This window comes from Gadus macrocephalus, chromosome 6, assembly GCF_031168955.1.
Source record: "Gadus macrocephalus chromosome 6, ASM3116895v1".
NCBI lineage: Eukaryota > Metazoa > Chordata > Actinopteri > Gadiformes > Gadidae > Gadus > Gadus macrocephalus.
This window is the reverse complement of record NC_082387.1, coordinates 23,139,698-23,156,334: the sequence shown is the minus strand read 5'-3', so window position 1 is coordinate 23,156,334 and position 16,637 is coordinate 23,139,698. Positions and strand designations below refer to the sequence as shown.

The following is a 16,637-nucleotide window of genomic DNA, read 5'->3' as shown; positions in this document are numbered from 1 at the left end:
AGGTCAGATCAAAAGGTGAAATGATCATGCTGCGCAAAACAAGGTGTAGTAACGCAAAACCCTGTGTGTGTGTGTGTGTGTGTGTGTACCTCTGTGCACGTGCGCTTGTCTGTGTGCTGTGCACGTGCGCTTGTGCTCTGTGTTTTGTGTATGTGCATCGTCTCTGTGTGTGTGTATATGCACTAGGCCCCGTCCCCAGTAAACCCGGGTGCACTGGACCGTACTGCTGCCTGGCTGCTTAATATGAACTCTGGCGCCCCCTATGGAGAGACTGAGGATGACGAGTCCCTCAGTGAAAAGGTAGCAGACCGGTTTCCTTCACATCGACGGACACGAATGAGAAAGGCATGCTTCACATGATGAACAAATCTGGACAATCATCATGATCATGTTCACATATTGATAGTAAAATAAGTTAATGTCCCGCCTGTTGTAGCTGTAAATAGATCTGTATGAATTGCTGGACTTGATTCAGTCTTTAAGAAGCACTGAAAGTTTCCTATCCATATAATTGTCATTGCAAGAAGTTCTTCAAGTGAAGGTTTAGTCGGTTTCACCACTTTGATTTCCTAACCTGTGTTCCTTACATGTGGATGACCTGGGGTTTTATTTGAGTGCCTCAGTGCTCTTTGCAGGATTACACTGTGCTCATGTGTGTGTGTGTGTGTGTGTGTGTGTGTGTGTGTGTGTGTGTGTGTGTGTGTGTGTGTGTGTGTGTGTGTGTGTGTGTGTGTGTGTGTGCGTGTGTGTGTGTGTGTGTGTGTGTGTGTGTGTGTGTGTGTGTGTGTGTGTGTGTGTGTGTGTGTGTGTGTGCAGTACCAGCAGGAGATCGCCATGCTCCAGGAGAGGTTACGTGTTGCAGGGATGCGGCAGGAAGAATGTGAGGCCAGATTGATGCTCCAGGACCAGCACAACCAGAGGATGTTACAGGAGTACCAGGTACACAAATCACCTATATCTACTTATCGTCACCTATGTTAACCTTGTTACAGGAGTACTAGGTGCACATATCATCTATATATATTTATAGTCCCCTATTTTAACATACATTAACATGCTGAGGCTACAGCTGTAACAGGTGCACATATCACCTGCACCATATTTAACAATTATTCGTCAAAGGCGAAATTAATAGTGGGGAATAGCCCCCCAGACCGAAAGTCAAGGGGGCTATTCCCCACTATTCATGGAGCCTGAGGTGAATAATTGTTTTAGTATACACTACACGTGAACACTACAAAAAAAAACCCGATAGCACTTTTTGCCTGGATTTATTGGTTTTTATTAGCAGTTTATTTGTTTTTATTAGCCTGACGAGACGACCGTCACGCAATATCCCGAGTTTGAGATCTCAATCATGGGATATTGCCTGATATCCCGAGATATCAGGCAATGTTCATGGAATGACTAAACTTTATTGGTATTTGTTGTATGGGGTATTTTTTTTTTTTACATATAACCAATCAAATTTCGCCATCTTAGGAGGTTCACGCGTAGCATATAGGCTACTATTCACTGATGTTAACATATATGTACATTTATCATTCACATATGTTATTTGTTGCCATACAACCTTGTTACAGAAATACCAGGTGGATATCACCTACACTTTATTAGCATATATTGAGTAAGTATAATGAGACTCACTATGTGGCTGGTGGTTCCAGGGGCATTATGCTAGCTAGTTGATAACTAAGTATAATGAGACTCACTATGTGGCTGGTGGTTCCAGGGGCATTATGCTAGCTAGTTGATAACTAAGTGTAACGAGACTCAGTATGTGGCTGGTGGTTCCAGGGGCATTATGCTAGCTAGTTGATAACTAAGTATAATGAGACTCACTATGTGGCTGGTGGTTCCAGGGGCATTATGCTAGCTAGTTGATAACTAAGTGTAACGAGACTCAGTATGTGGCTGGTGGTTCCAGGGGCATCATGCTAGCTAGTTGATAACTAAGTGTAACGAGACTCAGTATGTGGCTGGTGGTTCCAGGGGCATTATGCTAGCTAGTTGATAACTAAGTGTAACGAGACTCAGTATGTGGCTGGTGGTTCCAGGGGCATCATGCTAGCTAGTTGATAACTAAGTGTAACGAGACTCAGTATGTGGCTGGTGGTTCCAGGGGCATCATGCTAGCTAGTTGATAACTAAGTGTAACGAGACTCAGTATGTGGCTGGTGGTTCCAGGGGCATCATGCTAGCTAGTTGATAACTAAGTGTAACGAGACTCAGTATGTGGCTGGTGGTTCCAGGGGCATTATGCTAGCTAGTTGATAACTAAGTGTAACGAGACTCAGTATGTGGCTGGTGGTTCCAGGGGCATTATGCTAGCTAGTTGATAACTAAGTGTAACGAGACTCAGTATGTGGCTGGTGGTTCCAGGGGCATTATGCTAGCTAGTTGATAACTAAGTGTAACGAGACTCAGTATGTGGCTGGTGGTTCCAGGGGCATCATGCTAGCTAAGTGATAACTAAGTGTAATAAGACTCGGTATGTGGCTGGTGGTTCCAGGCGAGGCTGGAGGACACGGAGAGCCGCCTGAGACGCCTTCAGGACGACAAGGATCTCCAGATGAACAGCATTATCAGCAGGTGTGTGTGCGCGCGTGCGTGCGTGTGTGTGTGTGTGTTTCAGGGGCTGTGAGGATGTTTGTGATGTTGACCTGTTGGTGACATGTTGGTGTAATGTTGTGCGTCATGTGACCAGCAGTGTTTGTGTCACTGCAGGTTGATGACTGTGGAGGCTGAGCTGAAGAAGGACCACTCAGATATGCAGGCCGTGGTGGACTCGAAGCAGAAGATTATAGAAGCACAGGTTTGTTTCTGTCACTCTCTCTCTCACTCTCTCTCTATAGCTGTGTTCGAAATCGTTCCCTATCATGGATGTAGTGCACTAAATAGGGTGCACGCCATTTTGTAGGGTGTTCGAATTCTCATTGGTCCACTATATAGGGCACTATATAGTGGACTTAAAATAGGGTACATACGATGTTCCCTACATGTTACTCCCGTATACCACAATGCAATGCGGTCGTGTTTTTCCGGAGGAGAAGAAGAAGCTGAATAACCGCGAAAACGAATACATTTAATGATGGAGTCTCCGGCTTTCGTATAGAAATGTCTACCATTTATTTGGGATTTAACATAGAAAATTTAACATTCAAAATGAGTTTAAAAAAACTTGAACAAGGAAATGTAACATTCAACATCATTACAACCCCCAGCTTTCCTCGTGAGTGCCCGGTTTGTTTACATGATGTGGCGCATCTGTCTGCGTCACACAAATACCCGGCGCATTTACTGACGCAAATGACGTTTAGAAATGTTCAGCGTAGTGTCCGAATTCTCGTTCCCTATTCCCTATATAGTGCACTATATCATGTACACTATATAGGGAATAGGGAACGAGTGTATAGGGAACGATTTCGAACACAGCTTATGTCTACCTGTCTTTCAACTCTTTCTCACTGCCTTTCCAGGTAACTCCATTTTGTCAGTTAATAATTACTTTTTTAGCGAAGCAACAAAAAAAGGCCCCTTGTCTGTCTAAAATATTCCTGTCTGCATTTCTGTAACTCCATGTGTGTGGTGGTCTGTGTCTGTGCCTCCAGGAGAAGAGAATAGCCAGTCTGGATGCGGCCAACAGCCGGCTGATGGCCGCGCTCACACAGTTGAAGGAGCGCTACACTGTGACGTCACAAAGGAACGGCCTGTCACCCAGCAACAGCTCCGCCCTGCAGATCACAGAGAACGGAGAATTCCGCAACTCAGGCAACTGCTGAGACACCCAATCAATCACCAGTGACCGGACGCCCCAAGCAACCGTTGAAGAATGAGCAATTCCAATTGGTCGACAACTGCTACTTTTCCGATAGATGCTGCATGAGAGAACGCGACGGGGATTAGAAGGGGTTCATGAACCGATGGACACTCACTCAGACTCTAGAGAAGGTATAAAAAGGATTACCGTAATCAACTTTGCTGTCATCTTACTTATTGTAAAGCTGTCAATCAAAAGTATTTTCCTACACTGTAACCACGGCGACTGCGAATGATTGGATGGCTAACAATACAGTCTGTCCTATAGCCTTGTGTGTCCCCCCCCCCCCCCGAGGATTCCCTGTTTCCGTCCAAAACGTCCACTGTGGGTGTGAATCCAGGGCTTCCTGTGTTCTATGGTGGTGACCCTCTAAATGGGAGCTGGTAGGTACTATACCAGGGATGAGCTGGTAGGTACTATACCAGGGACGAGCTGGTAGGTACTATACCAGGGACGAGCTGGTAGGTACTATACCAGGGACGGGGACGCTTTTTTTCTTCTTCATTTGCATCAAGGGGGAGGGATTATTATCAAACGTGTATCTGTAACTCCTGTGATTGGCAGCTGCCAAAGGGGCACTAGGCCTAGTGTGATGGTAGTGCTAGTGTGATGCCATCCACCACACCCCTTTTCACTGTCCTGTTATGGTAACCCCGCCCCTGGCCTGCTCTACTATTGGCTGCCCGCGCTGCTGTTGCTAGTTGCTATGTAAAGACTATGTTCGGATGCAAGAAATAGTTTTGGGTGATGTTTTGGTTAAGGAAAGGAGGCAATCAGAACAATTTTGGCCACCGATATACTTACCCTGTCTTTGTAGGACTCTGGACTGTAGACTGTATCTCTGTGTCTGAAATGAGCGGGCAGGTTTCAGCCTTTGTTAGGATGTAAACGTTCTGCCTCAGACTTTATTGAACTTGTTTGAATCAGTTTCACTGACAATAAAAATATGAATGGATATAGGGAGTAATAACAAATATAGTAACAATTATATATATATTTATATATATATATATATATATATATATATATATATATATATATATATATATATATGTCTATATATATGTGTGTGTATATATATATACATATATATATATATACATATATACATACATATTGCCATCAGATCAAAAAAAATAGTTTTTTGTATCGATGATACTTATTGTTTAGGTATTGATGAAAAGTGTTTTTTTTTTAATGATGAACTCCATTTTTTGAACTGACTGTCAAGTGTATTTGACTATTTGTGAGTAGAGAGAGAGAGACTGCTTGCCAAAGGACTTCCCCATGGCCCTTATTGACCTAGTGGCCATCTTGGTTCTAACATTGCTTTTAATGCTAGCTGGACTGTGGAAACTGATGCGGAAGATGGCCGCTAGATGTTTAAGGTCTCAAGTTCTGCTCTCTCCGCTGTGTTGACTAGTTATAGCTGACTTAACTGTCAGGCTTCCTGAGATAACGTGTGTATTTTTACTCCGCAGTCAACCTGTATGCAAGACTCTGTAATTATACATGTAACTGTCATTCTGTATAAAGACCAGCTGCTCCAATGGAAAACCACAGCATCTATAAAAAGAAAAAACATAAAACGACTATATCAAACTGACTGATGGCCAAATAATAGCTCTTTTCAATGTATTAAAGATGTTTATTGATCATGAGGAAGAGATTTTCTGTAAAGATGAAATATGAATTGTTATAGTTTTAAGTGTCAATCAAAGTTTGAGTACACAGCAGCAAAATATATCATCCCATCAGTTAATATGTTTCGTTGCATTTCATCTGAACCAGGGACTTCATCTATGAGACGCATCATCTTTAAACTGAAATGTATAACCAGCAAACTATTATGGAGGACCAAACCTGCCATAACTGCAAATGTATGGAGAAGTAATTGTATGTCTCAATAAATGCATAAAATATGTCTTGGAAAACATAGAAAGTAATATATATAAAGAAAAAAATAAATATTTATTTTCTTTCATGTTTACATTTATTTTTCTTGATTTGATTTTGAAGTGATTTTTTTCCATACATAACGGGATGGCACATTTTACAGCCAAAGCTTGACTCCTATTGTTTCATTTTTAATGTTATTTTTTACTTATTACGTTGCAGATATTAAGAGTTTTATATAAGCTAAACGTGTTGCTAAAGGTAACCATTCTTAAATATTTAAATTTGCAAACACAATGCCAAATTTTTATTAAAATTCTCTCTCTCTGATCATATCAAACATTACATTCTCAATGGATCATCTTCTGCAACAGTATATGTTGACTTCAGACAACGCTGATGCTGCACACAGTCCAGCCATGGTCTGTTAAAGGTCATCACTCCACCAAGTGCTCAAGGCAACTCAACAGCCAAAGTGGTACAGAAGCTTGGATGTAGGCAAGAATAGTGGAAAATCAACTTGGAGAGGATGAGTGTCTCTTTAAATGAAACCCAGACACCACTCAGATCGGTTTGCATTAGATGACTCCCCCTATCGGTTAAACAAACACACTATTGCACGGATGAGCTCTTATTGGCTAACATGGTTACCCAGTCCCCTGCTGATTAATCAGCATCGATATGACACACCTGTTCTCCGCTCATTGAACTGAATTGAAAGGCTGTTTACAGGGTAGCCAGCAGCCCTGCCCTGGAATGAATTAAACCTGAAAGTGTTTCGGAAGTCCTTATGTGCTTGGTTTGAGTTTTGTATATGAAATAAATACATGGAAAATACTTTTGATTTGATCTGTTTTTAATCGTAGCTGAGGTCTTGATGAGCTCACCGATTCTGTTCGGCATGGCAGTAGGAGGATGAAAACTGCTTCTGATTGATTCCAGCTCTTTTTTGTCCTAGTGAGTGATAGGATTTTCATGTTCTTTCATATTTTCTCTTGTGCAGAGTTGTTCCTCCATTCTCACTTCCTCCACCTGAGGGAGTAATGTATCCAACAGACCCTTTAAACCAGGCAACCTCGAAGTGAAGGGCAGCAGCACATAGAAGCCTCACAAAGCTTATCCTGGAAAATACCTTGACCGTTGTCCCACTCAAGAGGCCCAACAGTGATTACATGTCTGCTGCTTTTATGTAACAGATAGTACTGCTTCTACTATGAGCCTATGTATTTCTATACCGTGGTAGGCATAAGTTTAGGCAGGCACCCATGCTAAAGTTGACTAAAAAGAGGAATAAAAAAAAATATTTTGGAAATTGATCTAAACAAATAAGGAAAAAATCCAACCTTTAGGGACACCAATTTGCTTTGTGAATGAATAATGTATCGTAAATAAATAAATGTTGTCCATTAAAATACAGGGTTCATAAGTATAGACAACCCTATGTTAATTTTTATTTCAGTTAACCATATTAGCTGGTTTGATTTGCATTGAGAAATCATTAGGCTAACTAACATCTATTAGGCTAACTGAAAAGAACCATGCCAATCTCTAGGTATGGTATGTATGTAGGGCATGTGGTGAGGTGGGGCTATTTTAATTCAAAAGGCCTAGGTGACTTCATCAGGATGTATAGTATCCTGGATCCTAACTGGCTTTTAAAAATAAAAACTGCCTGCCTCTATGGGAATTAACATAGGGGTGTCTATACTTATGCACCCTGTATGGAGAACATTTTCGATATTATTCTGGTGGCTTATCCTGGTCCCTCCTTTAGACCCTCCTAACCTCTTTGATGCTTTTTCTGCCTTGTATTTCAAATAAACATCACATTTTATAAATACCACTTTATTGACACTATAATTGAGAACAAGTCACACACGTAAAACACACGTGTATATAATATCGGTTAAAAATGTACATGTTTAGCACGTACATGACGGATTCTGCTAAAACGCATCTTGATTTCACGAAAATGTGTGTATTCAACGTAAGATACGGAGGACCAAGTTCCTGCTCGTTCACCCCTTCCACTACTGTTCTGACTCAAGAGCCGTTATCTGGCAGAGATGGCCTGGAGGCTGCCGGTCATCTTCATGATGTTCGGAACAAACAGCAGTCCGGAGGCCCTCTCGATGGTTTCTATGGGAACCAGGAAGCTCTCCAGAGGAACGTTGTCCTCCACTGGGTTGTTGGGCAGGACGTAGGACCTGAGCTCCACACCCTGGCCCCCAGCCCGCTCCAGAATGAGCACCTACAGAACGCCCGGATCATTCAATTAAAACCGTCATGACATTTTATACCAACTCTACGGGGAGCGAGCAGAGAGTCGGTATTGGAGAACCCACCTTAAAGAAATGCGTTGGCACGGCAACGTGGTTTCGACCCAACACTTGGTAGCGAACGTAGAGCTTCCCATCAGCCTCAGCTCTGTGCAACACAGACAGTCTTGTTAGTCCCGCAACTTCTTATCTCAGTGGCCTTGAGTTGGAGGGCCACCCATGGCGCCACTATGGAAAGCAAGAACCTTGGGTGAAACCTAGAACATTTAGTAAATATTATTATTACGACCAGCAATGACAAAGTCTGTCTCTGTCGGTCTTTCCGTTTCCCAGACTTGGTGGTAATTGTCAAAGTGCTGCAAAAGTATTCAAATAATATTCTAATAAGGCTTGTACAGTACATCAGAAAGCATCATGGGATTCTTTTTAGAGAGGACTCTTCTACACCTAGCTTTAGAAACACTGTGGCAGTTACAAACACAACAATGTCTCCCCATAATGATTTCCAGGTGAATTACTAAACTGAACAAACTGAACAATAATAACATCAATAGTGATTAGGTACCTGGGCAGGTAGAGAGACAGAGAAATGGAGTGAATGGAAACCTGGGCAGGTAGAGAGAGAGACGGGGGGGGGAGCGATGGGATACCTGGGCAGGTAGAGAGAGAGACGGGGGGGGGAGCGATGGGATACCTGGGCAGGTAGAGAGAGAGACGGGGGGGGGAGCGATGGGATACCTGGGCAGGTAGAGAGAGAGACGGGGGGGGGGGGGGGAGTGATTGGATACCTGGGCAGGTAGAGAGAGAGACGGGGGGGGGGGGGGGGGGGGAGTGATTGGATACCTGGGCAGGTAGAGAGAGAGACGGGGGGGGGGGGGGGGGGGGAGTGATTGGATACCTGGGCAGGTAGAGGGGTCCAGTGCAGACGTAGACATTGAGGTATTGTTTGGTCAGAGAGCGACAAAGCTGCTCCAAGTTGTTCCAGGCCTTCCGGTTGAGATGAGGACACTTGAAGAAATAGGGGACATTTTTTACTGGCTAACAAGTAATTGACAATGTTTGACAATGCTAAAGCAAAAAAAAAAAAAATCTGGGCGACGGCACAGCTTGTCTTCCCAGCTGCAACGGGAAGAGATTAGTTGACAAATGTCCTATTAGGTGCCAATACAGCCAACACAGCCACGATATGCGCTACTGCATAACATCCACAACAAGACAGTTGATCTTCAACAACAACAACAACAGCGCACACCACTTTGCATTACAGCAGAGCTGGAGTAATGCAGCATCCCCATCAGATCTTTCCTTATGTCACTCCGCAACCAGATTGCACATCACACACATGACACAAAAACAAGTGTTCACAGTTATTGTTATGTTCACCGGATGCTTTCGCAACTTCAACGGATTCAATAAAGTAGCCTATAGCGACAATACTACAAGTGCAACGCCAGTTCAATAACAAAAATGAAACATACAAGTAGGCCTTTATGCCACATATTTTACAACAGCTATTCCAGACAGAATATTAAGCCCACAGGAGTAGTAGTGAATGGGTTAATTTAATATGCTTATTAAGTGGCATCTACACAAAGCATTATCATTAAGCCTACTGCCCAAATTCCAGCAATATATTTGTGTTTCAAACCATTTTTAAAAATGCGTTATGAACTAAAGTACCACAACAACATTATCGCCCCTACACAGTGAAAAGTAAATCTCACCCATCACCCATGGCCTGATGTTTTAAAGCTGCCTTGGTGAAGCTGTTAGGACTGATAAATCCGGAGCTGTTCCATGTCCCCTCACTGATGTTGAACAGCAAACACGGCGAGCAGAATAGGGTGTTCTGAACGAAGGAGATCAGAAACAGGATCGCTAGGTGCTGTGAAGGCGGTGGCCATAGTAGTTCACTATCAACTCTGTACCGCCAACGATTCAAAATTCGCTGATGACATCACCTGGGGCCAGCGCCGGCATATTGCTGGGCCCTGGGGTTGTTCTATTACTACACATCAACATTTGATTGGCTGATTATACACGTCAGTCAAATTTATTATCCAATGGGAGGTGGCAGCTTCAGCGAAAGGGTAGCAATACTTTTGGTGCTGTCCCCGCCGGTCCATGTAACCTAGCTGTGATGCGTTATTCAGCTGAGCTCAGCCTTACAAAAAAAAAGTTTTTCCTTCTGGAAATATGTTGTAAGTACTGGAAGAAATATGGAATTAAGATGCGTTCAGACACAAATTAATGTCATTTTGAAAAAAAAATATTATTTAGATTTTGACAGGGCCAGCAGAGAAGGCCCTGCTGGCCCACCACTGTTAGAATGGTGTTTATCAGAAACATATTCAACAGGAAGCCTGAGAAAATGCTGGTAGGAGTGAATGCCCTGAAAAGGTTGGGATGTGTTTGTTTTCTTAGTTTCTTACCTGTGGAGAAACATTACTCAGAATGAAGGTGTCATCCATGGCCTTTTGACTCCATTTGTGATTGGCTGCTGCTGCCAGGTGACCTCTATCGAAGCCGCTCCCCCTGTAGTCCTGGTTGGTCGATCGATGGTAAACGTGGACGCTGCCAGCAGCACATAAGTCATTGGATGGTAAGTTGGATACTAATTCGTTCAAATTCAACTTTGTTTGTCCACAGAGGGCAATGGATTTTGCAGCAAGACATAGAAATAAGAGAGACAGCGGATGAAATGTCAACAAATACAATCTGGGGACGTGTTTTACCACCTTCTTAGGTGTATTGAATAACAGGTTTAGCATGTAGCATCTTTTACCCCTCGCTCGGCCCGATAAGCAAACTGCAGCGGGTCAAGAGGATTCTCTGGTTTTGGATTCTCTGGTTGTTACTTTCAACACTTCATGAGTAAGGAGGTCAGGGCAGCTGGCCTGTAGCCATTTAGTATCTTCAATAAGTCAGTTACCAATAAGCCAGTTACCAATAAATCCATCAAGCACCAGCAGGCATGGGCTCCAATAGTTACCTATCATCTTCTTTGAAGTCAGAGTACTTCCTGTCTGACGAGCCGGTCAAGCTGTCCGGTGTGAGCTGTTCTATTACCCAAGAGGCCGTGCGGGTGCGGGGGTCGTATGACGTGATGTAGGACTCTCTGCTCTTGATGTTGGCCAACGAGGGGAAGCCGTACTTCATCACAGCGCCGGGCTTTGAGCCAACAGGACCCCCCCGGTACATCTACAACACACACTTCCTGATCACTAGGCCGCCCCTGTGATGTGTCATAATAACGTAACCATGTGATGCATCAGGTCCCTATAACATTATCATATCAAATTAACGTAATCATGTTATGCGTCAGGTCCCTGTGATTCTTAAGGGGTCATAAAGCAGTTAGGCATGGTTGACATGAAGAACATTTAGTAGGCTATGCTGTAATTGTAATTAGATGTCCCAATAGCCTTGCTAAATCATCACACACACACACACACACACACACACACACACACACACACACACACACACACACACACACACACACACACACACACACACACACACAGTCTGTTACAAATGGGAGCCATCATTTATAATTAAATAGTCACATTATGAGCTACCAACCGTCAACTCGGTGGCCGCCTCAACACTCGGTAGAGGGATAACGGGGACTCGAGACAGTAAAGAGTGCAGATCGTGATCTAGGAGTCTGTCAGTGGAGCTGGCTGTAGTGTCCTTCTGCAAACTATGAAGAGAAGCGCCGACCCTTGTTCCAATGGCCAAGGACACCCCAGCAGCAAACCATGGCGAACGCAAAACACGCTGCATATTCCCTTAGGATAAACAAATAATGTATAATTTTGAAGATTTGATAAATTCTTAATATTATGATCACATGTCACGAGTCGTGGACGCCGGACAACTAGGACATCCCAGAGCTGTGGAATCAGCTGTGTCTGACGCGGAGTGATGACGTCGTGCGTGCACACACCAAATTGTCTCGATAGAGGGCAGGCGATCATTGCAATCAGGCATCTAATGCATATTGGTTCTCAACTGGTCCAGCCTCCGGAGCGACCCACAAGTATCATCATTAAATCACGATCCAATATTTATTAAGCAGTATTAGTAATCAACAGTGCCATCATATACTGCCAAAAAAACAGAGCGAACAAAAGTTAAATGAAATAGTCAGCCATGAATTATCATTGAAACATTAGTTAAAGCATCGTTTGGATTTGCTCTGCGATCCACTTAAAGGGACCTTTGGGCCCACTTATGGTGTTGCCACTTACCAATTGAGATCACATTTCCAAATATGCAGATCTCCAAAAGGTCAAAGGCAGTCATTTTCATAAAGGTCCCATTCAGAAACCCTTCATGTAGCTATGGTGTTACTACTTAAGTGATTGTAATGTATGATTTGTTTTTGTAATGTCTAATTATTTGAGTGTGCATCAATCTGCTTAGACCCCTGTGTTCATGCTTACCCCTCTGTCAAATATAAAAAACACACTAAAATGAAAACACAAAATGTATGTTTCCGTGTACTCTCAAACATCAAATACTCTGAAATGTACGTGTATGTGTAGTACTTTATTTCCCCATTGTCTCTGTTTTGTAATGACATCAATAATCAATATTTCAAATGGACAATGACAACAGCAGACATAAATACAAAATACTTCAAGGTAAAAAAAGTTTCATGTCAATGGTCACAGGTATTTTTATTATAAATTAAAAAAAATTAAGAATGTTCTTCGGTCTGCCTTAGATTCCACCTTCTCATAGAGCCATCCCTTGATTGTGTCCAAGGCAATATTGTTCTACAAGGGGATTCTGATATTCGGGCCATTGTTTTCCATTCCTGGACGCTCTATTTGGTCTTTGTGATGGGAAGATATTTCCTATTTTGGACCAAGGAATATAACCTTAACCTCACTGAGCCCAGACAGGCATCAGCGACCGGAGTTCCTCTGGCAGTCTTGTGATGATGAGACCCTTGTCCAATCATCAGTCTCGGCAATCCAACAGCCTTTCAGCATTGTGTTGCCACAGCTAGCATCAGACAGGCTAGCTTCAGAGGGCAGAGGTCACGGGTCACGAAGCCAGGCGAGTGACGTAGCGAGGAGGCAGAGTTATTTTCGGTGTCGTCCACGCAGCCTTTGTCCTTCAGGCACACCTCCTTCTGGCAAAGCGGCCCTGTCCACACACACACACACACATCACATGACCAGTGAGACCCTCACCTGACGTCTGACCGCTGAGCCTTATCCAAGATGGGTGGAGGGTGGGTTTACCTGTGAAGTCTGCAGTACACACGCACCGCTGGAAGTCCACACACGTCCCTCCATTTTGGCACAGCGTGATATCCTCATCACAGAAATTCTCTTAGAGGAGCAGACGTTACCAAGAGAGGGTCAATATATTAGTGACAGAAGAAGAAGAAGAAGAAGAAGAAGAAGAAGAAGAAGAAGAAGAAGAAGAAGATCAGATAAGACATTAGTAAGAAGAATGAGTAAAGGATAGGCAAGACAAGGCAACTTTATTCATGTAGCACTTTTCATACACGAGGCAGACTTATTGTATGAAAAACATTTTCATACAATAAAATAAAATTAAAAATAAAATAGATAAATAAATAAAAGAAAACAAAGGCAAAGTAAAAAAATGCATTGTATTTAAGATTTAACAGAAAGCTAAAGCAAACATATAAGTCTTCAGTCTTGTTTTAAAGTGGTCCGAGTTGGGGTTAAGAGGATACTTTAGAAAGAGTTTGAAGAGAAGCAGAGGAAACATTCATTCTCTGAAATATACTAAAATTATTTTTGAAAATTTCGAGACCAAATGAAAGCACCACGTTGGGTTGAATCGCTGCAGTTTGTGCAGGGCACTCCGCTGAACAGTCAAGCTCAACCCACATGCTCGTTCTAAAACACCACATCAACGATTGCGTGTCGTCTCACCGCAACTCAACCCAAACATCCCAGTGACTCCATCATACCCTGCCAAAGTCCCACAATACACCAGTTTTGGGTTTCGCTTCCATCTAACAGCATCCATCTAATAAGGGAGGAGAGTGAAGGAGGAGAGGATGGAAGCTAGAGGAGAGACTCACCTATGCAGCCTTGCTGCCACCTGTAGCCGGGCTGGCAGGAGTCGCAACGCCGCCCAGAGACGCCGTCTTTACACGGACACAAGCCCTGCTCGTCACACCGAGGGTTCAGACTGCCCTGCAGGTCACAGTTGCATTCTACACACATGCACACAGACACACACACACACACACGCACGCACGCACGCACGCACACACACACACACACACACACACACACACACACACACACACACACACACACACACACACACACACACACACACACACACACACACACACACACACACGTGCAAACCCCCGCATGCACGCACACACGCACATACACAAGTTCAAGCGCACTCACCCCACAGACACAAACACACCAGTGCACAATTCCAGCCGTATTAGCATTGGTTAACATTGTGGTGTGTAACACAGTGTGTGTGTGTCTGTGTGTGTGTGTTTGTGTGTGTGTGTGTTGCTCTGACCTGAACAGACGTCCTCGTCGTCGAGGGGCGTGGCCGCCTCTCTGTAGTAGCCCACACGGCAGGCCTCACAGCTGCGGCCGCGGGTGTTGTGCTTGCAGCTCACACACGTCACCACGTTGAGGAAGTCGATGTAGCTGCAGCGGTTGGAGTGTCCGTTGCACTCGCAGTCTGAGGAGAGCAGAGCAGGGAAGGTTTTACCACCTTACCAAACCTATCCAACGGTTACTGGATCTGGAGTTTAGGAAGATCTCGTTGTTGCGGGTGTGATTTAACACAGGATATTGAGAGGCAAAACAACCAAAAATATGAGAACATCGCGATCCACTTCATCCGCTAAACACCTCGTCTGAGGTGGTTCAAGAAGCGGACCTCAGAGAAAGTGCTTGGACTGACCCAGGCAGATTTTAACACGCTGACACTTTTAAAATCTCTCCAGTGTTCCAAATAATGGTCTAGCAGTTGGACCACAACATTGAAAACAATCTGAGGATTGGCATTGCAAGGTAAGTGGTTACAAAGTTAGTGATGAAAGTAGGCATGTAGACAGGTAGGTAGTTACAAGGTAGGTAGGTAGGTACTAAGTAGATATGTAGGTACTAGGTAGGTAGGTAGGTTGGTACTAGGAAGGTAGGTAGGTACTAGGTAAGTAGTTACTATGTAGTTAGGTAGGTAGGGACTAGGTAGGTACTTGGTAGGTGCTATGTAGGTAGGTGGATGTGCAGGTAAAAATAGGTTGGTAGGTATATAGATTTGTGGTTGATAGTAACTCTTACCCTGAAACGTGACGTAGGCTATTTTAGACAGTTGGCTGAATTTTGGACCTCCTGGAATCAGTATTTTCTGGGTTTCTGACACACAAAATAATCCACACAACGATGGTAACAGCCCACTAACATATCACACAGCTTCTCATTATGACCAGTGTTTTTAGTAACTAGTTCGCAACTACTGTGTTTATACCACCACATTCACTACAGCTACTTTAACCTCACTACTCCTTTTCTATTATCATACCACTAATACTACCACTACTATAAGGTGACCAGATATATCCATTCACTACATTGAACACATTACAAAGAACAACTTGTATTGTGTGCAATCAACTCAAAACATTGAGCTTACAGTAGATGCAGGGAAAGGAATTTCACATTTTCAATTTAACATAATGTCATCTGGTCTCGGACAGAACCTTGACTGATAGTAATTTCCGGAGTTGAATTATACCGATTTATACAAAAATGGTTAAGAAAAAACTCTTAGGTATTGCAGGGACATTTCCAGTGATAGAAACCCAAGGACAGAGCATGACATGGGAACTGTCCCCTGAATCCAGGGGCCCCCAATACCACGACTACTGTAGCTAGCACTATGCTTCGGTAGCTGACCTTTTTTCTCTTTCTTCTCGACTTGTTTCCTTTTCTTTGGCTCCTCCTTAGTGACTGTATGAGAGAGTAAGGCGTATTTTCATCAGTAGTTCACACTTATCCAGATCATTTCTTTAATAATGGTGCTTCGGTAGATTTTTGCTGTATTGCCATCTTATGCTGTATTTTTTCTTTCTCAAGTGACAAAGATGTACAGTGAGTGACTTAGACTGTCAAACAGTGTGTCTGCCAAACAGCATGATGAAATAAGTTTCCCTCACTGCCCAGTTATCACTAACTAGGGTGATCTACTTTGCTTTGTACCTTTTGCTTCCTTTCTCTCCTCTTGTAGTCTTGGGGTTTGACTAGGTCTGGCTTCTCCTAGTTCTGCCGCGATGTCAGAAACGCTAGGAGAGGAATCCACCTTAAAGCTCTCTCCTGTCATCGGCTTGGGAGGTGAATCGGGGCCAGCCTCTGGGGCCAAAGCCGAAGAACCAGCGCTGTTGTCTTCAGAACTCTGCTCCACGTTACTCCCTTCAGGGCTTTCTGGCATCGCTTCAACTACAGGAATGTCTCCAGTATCATCAGACTTGGAATCTGAAGACTCAATGGTCTTTGGAGAAACGTCTGCTGGATCTCCAGCCCTTGTGGGCTCAAAATCCCGGTCCTTTGCAACAGCCATTCCCAAATCTTTTTTAAATTCTGGCAAGTCAGAGACCCCTGGACTCA

At 43.6% G+C, this 16,637-nt stretch overlaps 3 protein-coding genes across 9 annotated transcripts in view; 1 reads left to right on the top strand and 2 right to left on the bottom strand.

Moving 5' to 3' along the window:
* Positions 1-5,810, top strand: part of LOC132460084 (disabled homolog 2-interacting protein-like) — a 29,388-nt gene extending 23,578 nt beyond the window's left edge. For 5 of the 6 annotated variants that reach the window (XM_060055106.1, XM_060055108.1, XM_060055110.1 and 2 more), the window contains 6 exons: positions 187-300; positions 817-939; positions 2,513-2,592; positions 2,728-2,815; positions 3,612-4,207; positions 4,260-5,810. In XM_060055106.1, coding sequence (XP_059911089.1) covers positions 187-300; positions 817-939; positions 2,513-2,592; positions 2,728-2,815; positions 3,612-3,782 — 576 coding nt within the window. In that variant the 3' untranslated portion in view covers positions 3,783-4,207; positions 4,260-5,810. The remainder of the gene's footprint in view (positions 1-186; positions 301-816; positions 940-2,512; positions 2,593-2,727; positions 2,816-3,611; positions 4,208-4,259) is intronic. The other variant, XM_060055107.1, reaches the window with a different exon arrangement.
* A 1,735-nt stretch (positions 5,811-7,545) lies between these two features.
* endog (endonuclease G) lies at positions 7,546-11,933 on the bottom strand. 2 transcript variants are annotated; one of them, XM_060055112.1, is made up of 6 exons: positions 11,581-11,931; positions 10,988-11,196; positions 10,428-10,569; positions 8,894-9,003; positions 8,062-8,143; positions 7,546-7,967 (listed from the first exon to the last, which is right to left on the bottom strand). In XM_060055112.1, the coding sequence occupies exons 1-6, from the start codon at positions 11,782-11,784 to the stop codon at positions 7,770-7,772; spliced, it is 945 nt and encodes a 314-aa protein (XP_059911095.1). In that variant the 5' UTR covers positions 11,785-11,931; the 3' UTR covers positions 7,546-7,769. The 2 variants fall into 2 exon arrangements, 1 of the variants encoding a protein (XP_059911095.1); XR_009526336.1 differs by having other exon boundaries at positions 7,900-7,967; positions 8,062-8,252; positions 11,581-11,933.
* Positions 11,934-12,533: 600 nt separating this feature from the next.
* The window catches only part of ntng2a (netrin g2a), a 9,679-nt gene continuing 5,575 nt past the window's right edge, over positions 12,534-16,637 (bottom strand). Inside the window, 4 exon segments of the mRNA XM_060053508.1 lie at positions 12,534-13,158; positions 13,257-13,346; positions 14,075-14,209; positions 14,542-14,742. Of these exon segments, the coding sequence (XP_059909491.1) occupies positions 12,995-13,158; positions 13,257-13,346; positions 14,075-14,209; positions 14,542-14,742 (590 nt within the window). The 3' untranslated portion in view covers positions 12,534-12,994.